Genomic DNA, 20,085 nt, shown 5'->3' with positions numbered 1-20,085 from the left:
TCTTCTTCAAAGACGACCATATCGTGTACCGCTAACTTTTTTTTATAGAGAGCACATCGACTTCTTACTTTTTATTCATCAAAAAGAAAAATATTCTGTTAAAGTTACTGTAAATATATTGCGAGCGTATTTATTTACATCTTATGTACACACAGAAAGATATTCGTGATGTTTCGTTTGAAAATAAAATTCTTTTTCAGGAATAATATTTTTTTGAATAAAATACGATTCCGTAGATATTTCTATACTTCTTACGTTCATATATTTTTATAAATTATTTAGGACGATTGGATTTTAATTGATTGCAGAATTTTTAAATATTTTTTTATGTAAATATAAGTATTATTATACGTTATTCATGATGTTTCGTTTAAAAATAAAATTCTTTTGCGTTTGAATTTGAATAAAAATTACGATTCGCCAATGTTTCTGTAATTTTTATGTTGATTTATTATTAAAAGTTATTTAGAATAATTGGACTATGCTGATTTAAAAATTCCAATAATATTTTTGATATTTATTTATCTAAGTATTAGTTCCACTATAATTGTTAAATAACACATTACAATATCGTATAAAGTTAATAATTTGAAAAAAAAATAATAAAAATCATTAATATTTACGAACGATATAAAACAATAAAGTAATAAAATAATGCAAAATATGTATATTAAACATTAAGCAACGAGTAATCAAATTTTTAATATATCACTTAAGACCGAGCTACGCAATCAAATAAAATAAAATCAAAACATTACAATAAAAACAAATACAATTCCTTAAATTGCTTTAGATATAAACAAAAATAAAATAATAAAATTCATATATTATCTCACGCTAAATTTATTTTCCTCCGTCTCTGCTGGTCTGACGGTTTGTGTGTAAGCGCGAAAAAAAAAATAAAAAAGAAAAAGAAGAAGATGAGGAAGAAGAGTAATACTGAATAGGGTGGAAAGGGAATAAAAAAAGAATATACAAAAAAATAAAATGAAAGAAGAAAAAGATCAGAAAAAAAGAAAAAATCAACGAGCAAAAAGTAGAAAGAAGATGGAAAAGGTAGCGAGAAGAGAAAGAGGAGGGATCTTGTGGGAAGTTGGGGGTGTGGGTGGATATATAGTTTGGGTGGGGTGAGGAAGGAGTGCTGAAGTTGGAAAAGGGTGAAAGGAGGTGGAAAATGAAAGGAAACATCGGGATACGAGTTTAAACGTTGCACAGTAGAAGGAAACTTAAACAGGGTGGGAAGAAGGGAGGAGAGAGGTGGAACGGCTTGGTTGTGGGATGAACGGAGTTGGATAGGGGTTGATGGGGGGGGGAGGAATATGAAGGGAAAAGCATTTCGTGTGGAAAATGTGAGTTTTTCAAGAGTAGACAGAGAAAACGCGCGTATACGCGATGGCATGAGATGTGGAGTTGAAGAGAAAGAGGGATGCGGTGGAGGTGTGGTACATATACTTCTTCTGTTTTACGCGTTTTCATTCGAAAAAAGGGGTTGACGAGGAAATTGTGGGTGTCGTCGTCGTAGTTGTCGTAGTCGTCTCGTCTCGTCTCGTCTCGTCTCGTCTCATCGTCACGTAAACTTTGACGACGATGATAACACTGTTTTTGTGTATATATATGTGTGTGTGTGTGTATGTGCGCGCACGTGTTTTACGTAAGCCACTTTGTCTCGTCTGCGATCAAAAAGAAAAAAAAGGAAAGATAAATGATAGAAAAAAAAAATTGGCGGGAAGAAGCTGGAATTTGTTTAATACTTTGGTTTTTCTTTTTATTTCTTTTAAGCGAGTTTTTTTTTAACAATTTTGTTGTTATTGTTATTGATGATAATAACGATGCGTGCGGTATATTGATGATTTTATTTTCAATTTTGTTCATATTGTTGTTAATAAAATCCACTCGTATAGTTGAAAAACTTTAACGATCTCTTAGAAAGTAGCCCTGGAGTACACTTCGGTCATAGGGTTCGTTGGTTGGTTGGTTAGCTGTTTCTTCGTTGAGAAGAACAGGAGTCTCAACGATTTAGAGAAAAAACATAATAAAGTACTATACTCTTTCTTTCTTTATCTTTTTCTGCTAGGGCTCTAAGGAGATAAATTTCTAATTTATTTCATCTCTTAACAGATTTTTAAAATGAGGAGAAGAGGTAACAATTTATATGTATTAAAATTAGGGATGAAATAAATTTAATTAAAAATATGATTTTATATAAAATAAGAAACTAATATGATTATATTAGGAATAATTTTTTAATTAGAATTTTATTACGTGTAATTCTATTGTTTGAATTATAATACTTAATATAAAAGCCGTATGTGAAAGTCTATAGAGATATGTGTACGAATATTAATAAAATATAATATAATTCAAAAATTTATCGATAAAAATTCAAATAAAATAAAATATACAGGAGAAATAATTTTGTTTCTAACAATAAAATCGAAAAAATAAGAAATTAATTTTAATAAATATTCAGAGAGAGAGAGAGAGAGAGAGAGAGAGAGAGTCTAATGTATTCTATTTTTTAAATTATAATATTTAATAAAATTCAAAATATAAAAAGAAAAATTATGGAGAAAAATAAAACGGAACATGAGAAATCGTTTTGTTTCCAACAATAAGATTGAAGATAATAGACGTAGCGTAATTTTTAATTGGAATTTAATATTACGTATTCTACTTCCGTCGTTTTATTTCCCTCTCTTTTTCTTTGTGGAATATTAAAAAAAAAAAAGAATAAAATGAATAATAAAAGTACATAAGCTATATAATTTTCAACTGGTAGTTTCATACTAGTCGAGTTAATTCCGGTATCTCGTTACTATCGTGGGAAGGAAAAAGAAAAAAGAATTAGTGTAGAATAAGTCAATGCCGTTGCCACAGTTATTGCTGGCAACCTCGTTCTCGTTGTCGCGTTGTCTTCATCGTCGTAGTCATAGAAGTCATAGTCATAGTCATAGTCATAGTCTTAGTCATAGTCATCGTAGTTGTCGTTGTCGAGTCAAGACGTTGAAGTAGAAGAGGCTTGGAACGAAGTTAAGCCCGTCGAAAGGCTCGTCTCCAATTACCTGGCAGAACTCGCAGCCTCAAGCTTCAGTACTGTATATAGGATATGACATATATCAAAGTATATACACATACCAATATGTGTATAAGTACATGCATGTGTTTGTGTGTGTGTGAGAGAAAAAAAAGAGAAGAAAGTTAGAAGGTGAAGAGTTTTTTGCCACTTTCCACTTCTTTAAAGTCTTTCGAGTTCGCTTTGTAATTATCTTTTGAAGAAACCCTTTTTTATTTCTTTGTTTTCTTTTATTCCTTTCTTTTTTTAAAAAAAAAGAATTATATTTTTCGATTAAATTTTTTGTAGATTTTTTTTGGTTATATAATTGCTGCAATTTTTGGTTATCTTTTAAGTGATGATTAGTAAGATTGGAGTGATTTTATTAAAAAAAATATATTTAATGAATATCTAATAAAATAAAATAAAATAATTAAATTAAAGCAAATAATTATTGTATAATATGTATTTTTGGGGGAGGGAGGGGTCATTCAATTTACAAGTGTTTTATATATTTGTTGAATATCTAACATAATTAAATAATTAAAATATAGTAAAAAAAAAAAACGAAAAAATTGGATACAAATTTCTATAAAAATAATATCAAAAATATTTGTTAGAAGGATAAACGAGGTAGATGGAAGAGAATGAAAGTTTTTAACTAAAAAACTATAAATCTACCTTACGTATTTGCATTTTGATTTGATCGATTCTATCAAAAGTTTAAATTCAAAGGAAGATTTACAAAATGTATGTTATATGCCTCATAAGTATGCATAAAAGTTACAACATCACAAAAACGAATGAACGAACGTACGAACGAACATATTTAGGTCGTCGAAATAATATTTGCCTTTGATATTGACTTTCGAATGCATTTGGGACGGTGCAACGTGCCAGGAATATTGACTTTAGCCTACGAAATGCGTTGATCTTCCCCTATAACTCGTAAGATATGGGGAAAGTTTAAAAGGGCTTTTGGGAAATGACGTTATCATGCTATACTATTCGATCCCATTTTCATCCAACTCCTACTCTTATGCCCCTTCCTCCCTCCTACCCTCTTTACATTCATGAATTATCATCTCGAGATCGCATACTTGAAACTTGTATCCGTTAATTATCCTATTTGTAATAATAGATGTTATTAATCTTATCAAGGCCACTGCAACTTAATCAACGTTTAGTTCTAATTAAATTATTGTATTCTTTTTTTATAATCAATGTTTTAATCATGAAAAAAATTAATTCCAATCGTTATTAGGTAGACAATCTTCTTATTTATTTATTTTTTCTATTTGACATAAAGAAAATTGAAAGACCAGGATCATTGAATTACGGGTTAACTTTTAATCTTAAATTAATCAAATACGCTATTGTTATAAATTTTCTAATCATGAAAATAAATATCAATTGTTATTGAATAATTAACATTTTTATTTCTATATCTTATTGATCATAAATAAATTTAAAAAATCAAGACCAATGAATTATATGCAAACGTTTATTCTAACCATAAGTTAAATAAACTAAATTTTCTTAATCATAAAAATAAATTCTAATAATCCGCTAAATGATGTTTCAATTTAAGTTATTAGTTTTTTACATTATTATTATTATTTATTCCAAAATAAAATGAATAAAATGAAAATTTCATCATTTTTGTTAGAGAAATTCTATTATAAATTTGGTCCTGAAGAAAAGAAACGGATTGTGGGATAAATTTCATTTTCTTTCTTACTTTTTAACCATGTTTCTCTCTTTTTCTCTCTCTTTCTTTCTTTTTCTTTTTCTCTGGACGTTTGACTTTAGTGACGATCCCTACTCGACCCAGTTTCTTGTACGATGTACGACCAGGATGATTTTTCTTTCTGGAAAGAACTCTATGTGCTTACTTGTTTCCTTTCTTTCTTTTTTCTTTCCTTTTTTCCTTCTTGAAGGATCTACCTAACTGAATTACGTTTGATTTAAGATTATTTCTACCTCTGTTTCGTGTATTATGTCACACGTGACCTTTTCTTGATTACTGGATTCGGGGAATGAGGATTGAACAATTTTTAATCAGCTCTTATTGTGATGATAATAATAATAACAATTGTAAAAAGTTGTATCAATTATGTTCCTTTTTTTAATTATAATTCGATTAATTAAAAATATGAATTTAGAAAATAAATATTTAATCAGTTAAATTGTGTAGACTCCATTTTTTAAAACGTTCAACTTCATTGTGCAGATAAAATTGAAATAAGACAGGGAAACGTGACATAACTAAATAAAACAAGACATTTTCCATTCCATTGCGTTCCTTTCTGTTCCGGTAGCAGTTCAGTTCAAATAAAAATCACTGATTAATTAAAATACTTTACTTATTATAATATTAAATAATTGTGCAATGCATTATTATAAATAACATTTAAATAAATTCCTTCTTTATAGCGATTAATATTTAAACAGTAATACAAACTTATTAAATTCATTTGAATTTATTTTATTGTTCAATTTTATTATTATTCTTATTATTTTTAAAAGTTATATTATGTTGAAAATACAAATTATTTAATTATTAATAACCATTCTTGTGACTAAAGTCTCAAAAAATTAATACGAACGGTAAAGAGTTACGAACCTAACATTATATTAACAATTATATTAACAACCTAACATTATACATATATATATATATAAAACTCTTTTATTTCGACCGAATAAAAGAGATCAAATTTCAAAATTTTTCAACCAACCCTTCTTACAAAATTAGGTATATCATCTAACATCCAATTGTGAAAGAACAATTTCATAGCAGTTAGATATCTTGAAATTATAAACAATACGAGTAATATTTCATTGAAACAGTTTTTACGAGATTAATTGACTTGTATTCTTATTAAAAGATTACGTAATATGTTCATAAGACTTCCTACAGATGTATTTTATTCTTTTTTTTATAACGAATAATAGTTATTAATATAAGAAAAGAGGAAGAAGATTCGTTCGATGTTTTAAAGGAGATCATGTTTCTTCGGGATATACGATATGCAATTATGCATTTGAAGCTTATCAGCGTTAAAAGCGCAAGCGCAACGTCATTACGCGTTTGGTGTTCGTGCGATCATTACGAGGCGTCACGCCTCGGTAATTAAATAGCTATGCACGTCTCTTCCCTCCCTCCCCCTCTCTCTTTTTCTCTCTAATTTTCTCTCTCTCTCTCTCGTACGTTTACTTGATTAAATTGTTGATCATTGGACGTATGAAAGAACTCAAAATTCAACTATCCTCCCATTCTTCTTCTCCTTCTTCTAACGAGTTTAAATTAGAATCAAAATTTTAGCAACGATAATTTACACTACAATTATTAAGAAAAGTAAACGATAAAATGTTTTTTTATCATGAAATTTTGAAAGAGTGAAAATTTTTATAATTATTGTTATTCAATTAATGGAAATAATCGAATTATTAAATTTAAAACACATGTGGAAAGCTTAACGGTTAATGAAATGAATAATAACGAATAAGATAATTGAAAAATTTTAAGTATATAATTGAAAATTATTGAGATGATAAAAATTATTCGACGAGTAGGCAATATTCTTTAACGAATAAAAGTTTTAAGCAAATTTTTTAATGAAATAAATTACTGAATAAATTTATGAAATTATTAAGAAAAGATAAGAAAAGCGTAACATTTTGAGTATAATGAAACGATTGTATTGTAAACATGATTTATCGATCCGACAGTGAATCATATGTTGATTAATTGTGAATTATTCATGAAAAAATTTATTTAGAAATTGGTTAGAAAAAAAAAGAATTATAAAAAGTATTAAATCAAGTTATTTCTTGTTATTTCAACAGTGACTTCATTACGGGCTAATTAACCGAATCGACCTATCGAATAACGAAGAAAAGAAATGTCGACTAATGAAGTCTCGATTATAAACAGAAAAAGAAAAAAAAAGACAGAGTATCGATTATCGAAATATTAGAGAGCTTACCTATTCTCAAGTACAACCCACGAAGACAATAAAAATTAAAAAGATTTTATCTGTGAGAGAATGATCGATCGATCGAACTTTGATTAACTGGCTTAACATGCATTTTATACAATATATAATTTAATTATGTGTCTATTAAACCTATCAAGAAACTGATTAAAGTAATTAATTTATCGAATAATTAATAAGACGATGTTAAAGCTTAAACAATCTATCGTAGTTTCATTTAAATAATTAACCGACAACCGATTCATTCGCGTTAAATATGTTATATTTTTAGATATTTAATGACATCTGCACGCGCGTTAATTATGCAGTTAAAAAAAACAGATATTTAAGAAATACGTGCAATTAAATTTATTCCTGCATCGCAATTCCTTGCACATTTGTCGTTTACTTTAATTTTTATTTTCTGCTTTGTCAATTGCACATAAAATATTTTTAAATATTTACCGACTTAACTAATATGTTTCCTAATTTGAATTATTTAACGTAATACTTATGACATCCAGTATGTGTATTGTGAATATGATAAGATATACTTGAATGATTCTTAACGTATTATATAATAATCATTATTATGCATGGCACATAATAAAATATGCAACGTATTCTACCATGTTTTATTATAACATTAATATGCAAAGCATCTGTATTCTCCGTGTAAGAAATATATTTATACGATATAGTAATTAGAAAGCAAAACATAATTACAGAAAAAATCTTATTCAACGCGAACACAAAAAGAATATAAAACACTCTCTCTAATAATAATAATAATAATAATAATAATAATAATAATAATAATAATAATAATAATAATAATAATAATAATAAAATCCATCAATCATTTCGTAATAAAATTTATCAAAAGAACCAACCTGGATATGTATATATATACAAAAAAAAGCACAAAATCACTGCCCGGAAACTCATGAAACACATCAAGGGTGAAACCTTGCTATGGGAAAAAAAGTGCCGGCAAAAGAGAGTTGAAGAAAAAAATAAAATAGAAAAAGAAATAGGAAAAAGGAAAAACAAAAAGAAAAGAAAAAATACAAAAAGCAAAACAGCCAACTGCAATTCACACGACAACGATTAACGTAATAAAAAGTGCCCGTGGTTTTTACACTGAGAGTTCGAAATCTCTTCTCAATAGCAATGACGAATGAGCGTTGAGGAGGAGGGTTTAAAGAGAAATGCAATGAGAAAGTTAAAGCTACAATAAGAAAAAAAAGAGAGAGAAAGAGAGCGGTATAGATGATATTTGGTAGGTAGGAGGGAAAGGAAAAGGGGTGGGTGCGTGTACGCGCATGCACGGCCACCCATTGCCCTTCCGTAACCCGGTCGTGCGCTTTACGAGTAAGCTTTTGCTCCAGTAACCAACGACGCGCTACATCCGTCGTTTGCTTCTCTCTTCGTTCACATCTATACGCACATATACACTCTCTCTCTCTCTCTCTCTTTTTCTAGTGTATGTATTTCTCGCTCCTTCATCCTCATAGAAACATACTCTCTCCCCCTCTCTCTTTATTTTTTTTTTATTTTACAAGAGTATTTCTCTCTCTTTCATTCCCATACAAACATACTCTTTCTCTCTCTCTCTCTCTCTCTCTCTCTCTCTCTCTTTCATTCTTTCATTTTTATACAAGCATATACTCTCTCTGTTTTTCTCTTTCATTCTCAACAACCATACGCACTCTCTCTCTCTCTCTCTCTCTCTCACCCACTTTCTCTCCTCTCCTCTCCCCCCTCTCTCTCTTTCTATCTTTCCGTCTTACATATACACGAACTTTTTTTTTCTTACTCTTTCTTTTTCTTTCTTTCTTATCACCTCTCTTTCTTTATCTTTCATTCTCATTCAGAGATACAAGCACCCTTTCCTGTTCTCTCTCTCTCTCTCTCTCTCTCTCTCTGTATCTACCTTTGTTTTTTTTTTTTAAATCTCGTTCACGTACATACATACTATCTCTGTCTTTCTGTTTCTATCTTCCATATCTATTTTACAAAGGTGTGCATATAAATACAAGAAGTAAATACCTGGAAAGAGTCGCAAAGAAGACTCCTAAGCGAAAGCTCGTTAACCTCTGTGTTAAACGTTCGACTACGATTACGACTACGACGACGCCCCTTTTTCTACGAGTTACCAAGTTCGATGCGTTTAAGTGCATAAGATGCATCCGTTCGGAATCCAATTTATTTTCCCTTCTCCTGTTACTTCTCTAACTCGATCATTATATTTATTTATTCATTCGTTGATAACAATGTGATCGTTTTGTTTTTTTTTCTTTTTTTTTATTTATTTCTTTTCAAATTTGTAGAAAAGATAAAAATATTTTTACGAAAATTCTTCTCTTCGACATTTAATTGTACTTACGTTCGTTAAATGTGTCTAGTGCATAAAAAAAAGTGACATTTAAAGTGCAAACACTGAAACACACACACACACACATACACATATATTTATATACACCTGCACATACATATATGTATATTTAAAATATCATTGTTCTAAACAATTTTCAAGTTCAAGTGTTCATTTATGTGTATGTGATCGAAAGTTCATATTTTAAATACGTTTTATAAAAAGAAAATATAATAAGTCAAACGTGATAATACAAATTGCAATTAGTGTTCATTCGAATTTCTGAATTTTCAAATTGAATATATCAAACCAATAAAAAGAATAAAAATAAAAATAAAAAAAATTATATTTATACAATCGGTAAAAAAAAAGTTGTAAGTTACGAATAAAAGATAATGTGTAGTAAGTGCAGCGAATGTTGTCAAGGATCTAGGCACAGTGTGGACGTAAGCCCTGCCTCGGGATCAGATTCAGAAACTTCAGGTAAAAAATTCGAGTTTCAATTACCACTTCTTACTTTTTTTCTATCCTTTCTTGCAAAAAAAAAAGCAAATTACAAATAATTATATCCTTAAAAAAGAAAAAAAGAAAGAAGATAGCTTAAAGTTTCTATCAATTGAAAGCTTCAATTAGTTAAACCAGTTGCAACTAACTGATGGTCCCCACTCGGAAAAGGTTCGCGTTTGTTCGGACAAAAAGTTTCATCGAGAGTTCGCTTCTGTAAATTCCCCTCGAGTCCATTTCCCCTCCCTTTCCTTCCCTTCCCGGCCCTTCTCCGAAAACCTCGTTTACCGTCACCAACTACCGCATCACTTACATTTACCACCCTAAACCACCCCTCAAAGCTCTTCCACGATTCAATGAACAAATAAATTTCTCATCTCACAGCTAGCTGCTATACGAAGTTATCTGAAGCTATCAGACCTGTATAAAAAGTCATTTTCCTTCTGATAACGATGCTTTTATCGTCGCTTAACGACAAGAACGTTCGGCGCCTTTCTTTTTTTCTTTAACCAAGACTTCTTATTTCCCTTTTCAACACAACCACCGAGTGTTGGGAAATTGAGAAGAAAATATAATAGCACTGCTTTGGCTGCTGCTTCTTCTTACAATCGGTTCTTTTTTTCTCCCTCACCCCCTCCCCCTCTACTTATTTTTATTTTATTAATTAATCATTACGTCTAGAAAACGGAAATTGAAAAATATTTTTAGATTATTAATCATTTGAATGATTTCTAATCTCTTTTCTTTTTATTGTATTTATACCATTTGAAAAATTCGTAGCTTTGTTTTATTCATTTTTCAAAATGCTTTTTTCTTTCGAAGTATAAATTTTATATGCGAATATTATAAAAATAATTATAATGAGATTAAAAAAAAATAAAATAAAACGAGGTGAATGTTCCGATGCTACGTAGTTGAATTTATAAAATTGCGAAACTAATTATCGACCATAGATTTTGTATTTGTTTGTTTATGTTAGAAGTTAATAATGAAAAGTAAATAGGAGTGTTTGAAATCACTTAGAATTTCTTGATTACGAAAAACGAAGGCGGCTATGGTTTTAGTTCGTAACGAGATACTTCCGTACACGTTTGAAAAAGAAAATAAGTTTGGCGCGAGAAAGAAACTGGAGGAAGTGCTAAGAAGTAAAAGAAAAAGAATAAGAGGAAGGAGGAGGAAAAAAAACACACAAAAATAAGATCTACGTTTCTTGTCGGTGTCGTAAACGGGGTTACGCTACTGAAAAGGAGGAACGATGAAAAGAAAGAAAGTAGGGATGAGAGCTTACAGCTTCGAGCGAACTTTCTTACCTTTTTCTTCTTTCCTTTTATCTCCTTTACCACTACAGAGTGGTCCCTTCATTTCATTTTTTTTCTTTCTTCCTTTTTTTTTTTAATTCCGTAAATATACCAAAAGATATTTAGTCGCTTGACTTGACCTTTGCACTTAACTTGTGTTCAAACGTCTACTTACTCCTATCTTTATTTTTTTAATCATCCTCCTCCTCGTTTTTTATGCTCCTAGTATTAACAAGTTGAAATATATGAAATTTATTTTATTTTTAAACAAAAAAAAAAAGAGAAAATGTTATTTGTGAAAATAGATGAACCTTTTAAATTGAACTTTTAATAAACCAATCGATAATTGTTTCTTATTCTCAGTCGTGGTATAGATAACGATAGATTAATAAAATTCTTAATATTCTATTCCACAATTTTAATTCGTCGTCTAACATCCGCTTTTTAAAATGAGCAAAATAAATAAGAGTAAAAGAAATTAAGTAATGAAATTACAATAGATGAACCTTTCACAACAACCTTCAAGTTGTTGCATGTCATGAATCATGGTACATTCAATAGATTAACAATTCTTTAAAACTTCAGATGTATACACACAATCATCCATTTATTTAAATAAATAAACGAAAAAAATTAATGATAAAAAATAGGTAAACCTTTCAAGTTGAACTTTGAAAAAGCTGTGTTGGTTGTTACATATTATGGTTCATGGTGTAATTAACTATAGATTAAATAACGATAGACCTAATAACAAGTTCTTGGAAAGGAAAATAGGTTGTCATGGCGTTATAAATCTAAATTCATATCTCCCTCGTGAGCGAGGAACACAAGAGTAGAACGAGAACGTCTCATGGATCCTTATAAATTTACGAACGTTGTATACCTACATAGTTCTGCGGAAACAAGAGTAGGTGTATGCCCCGTTACCTGTGAAATATGCAAACTGCATATACTAGGTATGGCACAACTGTACCATAAACGTACACGTACGATTACTATCTTTCACGACCCATTTCAAACGAAAAACGTATACCTCCCTCTTTTCTCTTATTTTTATATATTTATTTTATATATTATTATTTTACTTTTTTTTTTAATTTTTAACAAACAAAAATGTTCAATTTTTTTCCAAATGTTACACAGAGTTTCATATTTTCGTTAAAAAATATTACGAGAAATTATTTTGTAGTATAGTACAAATATAAACAATGTTTTTTTAAAAACATTGCGATGTACGCTATTTTTATACAGTATTCTATTATTTTCAAATATAAAATAAAATGCAAACGATGTTGTAGAATTAATATTATGCTCCATTTTTATTTATTACTTTATATTATAAATATTTTATTATCTCTAAATATAAAATAAAATATGGACAATGTTGAAGAATTTATACCTTACTTCGTATATTTATTATTTTATATTTTATTGTATTTATAAATATTTCGTTTTTTAAATTATTCAAATAAAAAACTGTACAACAACTGTAAGTATGACATATATATAAAAAGAAATAGGAAAAATATGAAATACTATAGAACGTTTAAGACACATATATAAAGAAATAAAAGAATAAAGAGATACTACAGTTTTACCTTTTTATCTGTTAAAACGTTGCCAAGTAGAGAATCGATAGCATCTAGAATCACCTTTTACCCTTTCATAAATTTTATACGTATTCCTTCTTTTTACAGAAGAAGAGTGGAATCCAGATGGAAAAGGTCGACAGTCCAATGATACCGGTAAGTCTTTCTCCTTCTTTCTCTTTATTTCTTTCCCTTTCTTATTCTTCTTTATTTTATTTAAAAATCTTATCTTTTAAAAACAAAAGAAAATAAAATTCGAATCTCGAATAGCTGAGTTACATTTATTTTCTCTATTTGAACGAATAGAGGCGTCAGATAGCAGAAGTTAACCCTTAGAATCGGCGAGGCGTTTGTTGGGTTTCATTCCCTAGTTCGGATTTCATCCCCTTCGAGCGTTTCTATTCTCGATATCAACGACCTGCCAACAGCACTATCATTAGAAATCAACAATAATTCAACATACAGTCTTTTTATTTTCATACTCATTAATAGTATACATTTGTTTCATAAATTTTTTCTTTTATTTCAAATATCAAATATTTGGTATATTCATTTCATTTTTTATTATTAACATTGTGGTATTAATTTTTTTAATATTTTATTTTAACAATTTTAAACATTTATATTTTATATTTCATATGTTTTGTTCGAATTTTATATAATGTAATTTGTATTAATTTAGATTTTTTTCAAATGGTTTAGCAGCGTAAATTTAAAATATAATATATAATATAATTAATACCAATATAGGCTAATTATGCTAATACTGGATTATATTAATACTATGATTTATTTTATTAGCCTAGCCAATAAATAATTTACTGATATCGACATTTCCAATACTCTAAATTCGGATAATAGACACTAATTAATACTATATCATATCGAGATACTAGATAATACAAAAAAAAGAATGATTAAACTAAAACAAAGCTTAGTAAAATTAAATATTATTCAAAAAAAAATATGGCAGACTTTCGCAGCCATTTTGTAAAAAAACTCGATTGATAAAAAAAGTGTCAAGGTTTATCGACAAGTTGTATCATTTACCCCGAGAGAGGTCACCGTAGTTTAAAGGGACAGCGCTAGTGTTGAAAAGCATTGCTACGCTAGCGCCACGATTGGTCGTTAACCGAAACTTCAAACCGCGTGGCAACCTTTTCAAACTGGAGACACGCCACACCCTATCACCAGTTTTTGGCGGGGAGTAGAGAATGAGGAGAGAAGTGGAGTTTGGTGGATAGATGACAAAGTCAGAGTCGACGATTGCGAATCGAGTCGAGAACCCGAATGGTCCCGAGTTAAACCGAGCTTAACCGAACTAAGGAAACGCGCGAGCATCGACTCGATCGAAATCTCTCTCTTCCTCTTTCTCTTCTTCCTCCTCCTTCTTCTTTTCTTCTTCTCGTCTTTCTCCCTTCCTTCTCAAATTTCGCCCTTTGCTTTCAATTTACAGATTCACTATAAAAATCTCTTTTTCCCGTTTAAAAATATATTCGAGTTTATATTACAAACTCATCCAATATGAATAATTTCAAAATTGTTTGTGAGGAAACATCGTTACTTTTTAATCCCTCTCTAGTTTATTATTTATAATTTCCTCTTACTTATTATATAACAAATATACAATTTTTTATCAAATTTTTGTTTTAGAAAATATTTGAAAAAAAAATATATAGAAAATTATCATCTTAAAATATTTTTAACGAGAGAAATAAAAATGTGGTAAATTTGAAGAATGGTTAAAAAGAAATAGAGACTGCATTCTTGTTTTTAAAAATATATATTCAAATATAATAAAGAAAGAAAAGAGAGAGAGAAAGATGTCACAAGCACAAATTCTCCGACAACCAATATTGATTATAAAAGCATGGTAGTGGCGTCGGCGTTGGCGTTGGCGTTTGCGTTTGCGTTTGCGTTTGCGTCGGCGTTGCGTTTGCGTCGGCGTCGGCGTCGACATCGGCGTCGGCGTCGGCGTCGAATTTTCCCTAACCCCCTAGCATCATGCGAATCTACAACAGCGCACGCTCGATCTCGTGCGCTGGAGACGGACAATAGATGAATTTCGAGAGACGGAAGAGGTGGAGGAGTAACAGGAGGAAGAGAAAAAGAAGTAAAAGGAGGTGGAGAAGGAGGAGGTAACGACTGGTGGGAGATGGTGGATAACGAAGAGGGGATTTGAGGGGCAGAGGGAGAGAAGAAGGTTCTTGCATAGTGGCGACGTCGTCGTCGGAGGCGGTGGTGGTGGCGGCGGCGGTGTGTTGATGGTGGTGTGGTGGTGCTGGTGGTGGTGGTGGTGGTGGTGGACGTGGACGTGCTGATCGTGGTGGTGGTGTGGTGGTGGAGGCGGCGGTCGCTACGATGAACGGTCGTCGTGTCACACGCGTTATTTCTCTTTTCTTACCCTAAGAAACGAAATTTAATTCGTGTACAATGTATGAGAAGAAAAAAAAACATTTTTTATTAACTCGCATTTGATTGATTCCGAAGGTTGTTCTAAGTTTCGGGTGACGAGGAGAAGAGGGGGGGGGGGTGGTTCTGAACTATCAGTGAGATTTCTATTTTTCTCATAGTGGCTTTTTTTCTTTTTTTATCGTGTTAAATAATAATTTCAAATGGACATGACGTAAGTATTTACGAAAAATTAATATTTAATTGATTTTTTGTTCTCTATTATTTATGTCAACCTCTCATATTTGTATTTCGTGTGTCTGTGTATTCGTCTATCTTAGCATTTCGTTCATTCTCTTCATCTTTCTCTTATAATCGATGCGAAAGAACGAAAAGACTTAGCGAAGCGAATTAATGGCGCTCGCTTGCTCGCTCGCTTGCTCTGAGACACCTTTCAATGTCACGGTTACTACTCTTCTACCAACTCTTTCGACTTTCTCTAGAGACTCATTCTCTCAACATTTCTTCTTCGTCTTCTTCTTATTATTCTTATTCTTATTTTTCTTCTTCCTCCTCTTTCGTCTCTTCTTCTTTTTCTTTTTCTCCCTGTTTCTCGTTTAACAACTACACATTTCTTTTATTTATTAATTTTATCATTTCACATGAACTTATTCTAAGTTCTCTCTCGTAAGAATAACGCGTGTATTGTTAGTTTGTCACACACGTGTTAGAAACACCGGAACACTTAATCTTTATCAATAATTTTTTCTCAATTCCACAAATACATAGATATTTACTAAGAAAGATCTTGCATACGATCTCGATGCTTTTGTTGACGAACAAAATTTGAAGTTTCAAGGATGTTGTTTGTTTATCGATTTTGAGAGATCGTTTGCATAGTACAATTTTACGAATTTTACGAAAATTTTATTGCTTAAAATTTTGGATAAATGTGATTGTAAAAAAAAAATATATGAATGCATTCTTTGATGGTGTGTTTTATGGCAACGAATCGATCAGGCTCGTCCGTGATTCGCTTCCGTCGGTCTCGTCGTTCAGAGCTCTGGCCGATCGATGACGCGTTCGTCTCGTTCTTTCGTTTTCCGGAACGTCGATTTACTTCTTCGTCCTATCTATGTTATACGATATTATTTTAAAATCTTTCCCAATATTGTCAACAATGACGATAACAATGACACGATAAAAATTAATGCTTGGTTTAATAGAAATATTGGCTGAGTGGTAATCGTGATTTTTTTTTATTTATTTACTTTTTATCCTTTTATTCGATTGAAGTCTTTATTGTTTAAATACGAATTGTATTAATAAATAAATAATTTTTATTTATTTTGCATTTAATATATTTTGATTATGATATACGCTTTCAATATTTTGTTCATCACTTTTTCGAGAAGTTAAATTAAATTTTGCTATAAGACACTTTTTATTCATCATTTTGTTTTTTTAATAAGTTTAATTAAATGTTTGTAGAAGGGCTTTTCATATATTCTTTTTCGAGAAGTTAAATTACATTCGTGTAAACGACTTTTTATTTATTATTATTTTAGAGTTTAATATTAATCTCAAAAAAATTAACAACCTATCTTTAAATTGTATTTTAATTAATATCAACTCTTGTATCAAACAATAATTAAGCTCACTTATAACGCATAATTTATTTCTACCCTTAAAAACTAATGCAAATATAAAACTAATAAATTAATTCATATTCTCTCTATGTAGACAATTCCACTTCCCCTCGAAAAAATTCTGCAACACAGATAGCAAAAAATTAACAATTAATTTACCTTTTATACTTAATTAATATCAAACTAAATTATTTGGAATAATTCAAATCATTTATAGACTTTGGGTAACTTTTTTTCTAACCCAAATATAAATTTTTTCTTTCTGTCTAAAAAAAAAAGAACAAAAATAAAAACAAAAAAGAAAAAGGAAACTAATCATTCATACTTACATTCTTTTACCCGCCAACCCGAAGATACTCAACACTTTACTTTTTTTCCTTTCCTTTTTTTTTTTTAAACGAATAGAAACTCGAGTGATGGTGAATGGTAGACGACGACATTGGTACATTGGTCGAGGGTTTGCAGAAGGGTGAAATTAAAGGAATGGGCCTGGGTCTGTATGTATGCAACGTCGACGAACGATAGCCAACCTCTCTGGAGGCTTCTTTCTTTCTCTCTCTTTCCTTCTTCCTTCCTTTCTTTCATTCTTTCTTTTTTTTTTTACCTCCTCTCATTCGTTCGCTCAATTCTGCCCTACCCTTCATCCATTGTTCTATCTCTTTCCCTTTTTTTTCTCTCATTCACTTTCTCTCTCTCTCTCTCTCTCTCTCTTTACCTATCTATCTCTCTTTTTGTACCGTTGGAATAAAGAAAGCCCTCGTAGTCGTTCTCGGAACGTGCACAAATAGCAGCTTAATCGGCTATCGACTTCTCCCTTCAACCCCACCTCACACCATTTTTTTTGCATAGTCGATTCGATGCAGTTGGTAGTTCCATCTCTAAATCGTGTCTTCAAAAACTATCATCTCCCACTCTATTTCTCTCTTTCTCTCTCTCTCTTCTTTACTCTCATACAAACGTATTCTCTCCCTTTCTCTTTCTAGATGCATAACTCTTTCTCTTTCTCGCTATCTCTCTTTTTCTCTCTCTTTCTGTCCTTCTGTGTTTGTATCCGTTTCTCCCTCTCTCTCTCTCTCTTTCTTTTACTCCCTTACAATCATACACATTCACTTTCTTTCTCTTTCCCTCTCTTTTAATTTCAAACAGATATATACACACTTCCTTTCTTCCTTTCTTTCTCTTTCTCTTTTTCTTTTTCTTTCTCCATTTTTCACTCTCATTCAAACATATAAACACTCTTTTCTGTTCTCTCTCTCTCTCTCTCTCTCTCTTTGTCAGTGATTTTACTTAATCCTAAAACGATACTGATCGATCTTTACAACTATTAATTCTTCTTACAATTAGAGAAGATTTGGAATTAACACTTATAAATTTTAGTTAGGAAAATAACTTTATTAAAGTATCTTTAAAGTATCTTATTTTTTATTTATTTGGTTCGTGTTCACTTTTATTTTCGATTGATTTAATAAAAAACGAAATAAAGGAATATCTTATGATTAAAATATATATGTTGTTTGAAATGAAATTTAAGTCTAATTAATTTATTCTTTACAGGGTAGATCAATAGTTCTTAGATTGTCTTTAGTTTGTTAAAAAAATCAATCACTCTTTCTCCAAACCTTTTTGCCTATACTTTTCTTTTTATTTAAAATCTTAATCCCAAGTCTCTTGAAATATAATAAAATAGTTACTTTAAAAAAATTGTTAAGAAAAATTGGATCTCGTTTTATGCGTAATCATTTTGAGTTTCTAATTTGTATTATCCAAAAATCAAATTAAAATTAGACTTTGTAGGATTATATTTTGTAATAAAATATTCCCCATCGAGTATAATTGACTCGATAATGATCCAAATCGTAAAACATCTATTATAATAAAATAGAAATTATTATAACAAACTATTTTTAAACTTAACACTTAGCCGACCAAACGCCCCACAGAGACCTCTACAATTACCACCGCGCTCGGGAAAGCCAAACTGCGCTCTCCACCGCGCATTTTTCTGAAGTAGCATGGACTAATTCGCTATTTGAAATCAAAAACGTTCGAAAATTTTTTATGTGATCAATTATATCTTACGGTAACAATTTTGTTCAATGATTTCACATATTACTTATACAAAATTCGAAATTAAAAGTTTATAATAATTATTTTTTAATGGTTATATATATTCAAAAAGTATAAGTAATAGAGTCAGAAAATTAAGAACAGTAAAGATGACGGATAAATAACGTAATTCAAATATGGAACAAAAAGGTAGTAATATATTTTAATATTGTTGAAAATAATTTTATGGCTAGCAAAGACATCATCAAAAATCCCGAAAATAAAGAGTCGTAATAATGAGCAATAAAAGATTTCAAAAATTGGTGCATTTTATTATATGTTGTACCCTATATAGCTAAGAAGCTCTATAGAGAAAAAAGCATTCCTCAGATGAAAATGGTTGATCAACCCGATCGGTCGGCCACCGACTAGCTTGGAAAAAGGTAGATCTACCCGAACGGTCGGCTAAGTGTTAAGATCTTAACAATTACTCCAATATTTCTAACTTGTACTATTTTAAAATAACACAACAACACAGAATTTTGAAAATTTCATGTCCCAAAAAATCATTATAATAAAATTATTAATCACGATCTTTAAAAAAATTATCTGGAAAGAAAAAAAATTATTAATAAACATAAGTGAGAAACAACCTTTATCCCCTGACATTTCTAAATTTTAAATTCTCCAAAAAATCAGACAAAAAATCTAAACTTTCGAGGCTTCCTTTTTTTCCAAAGCTTCTCCTCATTCTGACTAATATAAAGTTGACTGGATAACAATGAAAAAGAATTACTATCATGATCACGATCATGGTCGTATGTTGCGCGTACATCGAACCTTACGCGCTCTTCTAAGATTTCCTTAAGCGTAGTAGACGGTCTCCTTCCGTCTATTTAAAGACGACCATTTCAAGAGAAAAAGAGAGAGAGAGGAAGAAAGACTCATTCCCTTTCCTTTTCTTTTCTCTTCTCTTCTCTCCTTTCTACGATCGAGCGCATCGTTGATGTACTTAAAGAACAAACACTACGCGCAACAGTTTGTCCAGGCTTTAGTATCTATCCCTCAAGATATCACCCTAATCGTGGACAGCTCGTTGAGAATCGATCGATTTGAAACGGCCGTTGCCATCACTATTTCCCTCTCTCACATTCACACACACACACACACGCCCACACTCTTTCTTTCTCTCTCTCTCT

The 20,085-nt window shown here is 30.5% G+C and overlaps 1 protein-coding gene across 1 annotated transcript in view; it reads left to right on the top strand.

The window, feature by feature from the left end:
- Positions 1-1,156: 1,156 nt before the first annotated feature.
- The window catches only part of LOC107072433 (coiled-coil domain-containing protein AGAP005037), an 85,813-nt gene continuing 66,884 nt past the window's right edge, over positions 1,157-20,085 (top strand). The window contains exons 1-3 of the mRNA XM_089171118.1: positions 1,157-1,442; positions 9,366-9,892; positions 12,909-12,956. Of these exons, the coding sequence (XP_089027244.1) occupies positions 9,805-9,892; positions 12,909-12,956 (136 nt within the window). The 5' untranslated portion in view covers positions 1,157-1,442; positions 9,366-9,804. The remainder of the gene's footprint in view (positions 1,443-9,365; positions 9,893-12,908; positions 12,957-20,085) is intronic.

Source organism: Polistes dominula, unplaced genomic scaffold (assembly GCF_049000335.1).
Source record: "Polistes dominula isolate Pdom_NZ unplaced genomic scaffold, Pdom_raw_medaka contig_31, whole genome shotgun sequence".
In the NCBI taxonomy this organism is placed as follows: Eukaryota; Metazoa; Arthropoda; class Insecta; order Hymenoptera; family Vespidae; genus Polistes; species Polistes dominula.
Note: the sequence above shows the minus strand (reverse complement) of the source record. Positions and strands in the feature narration are given on the sequence as shown.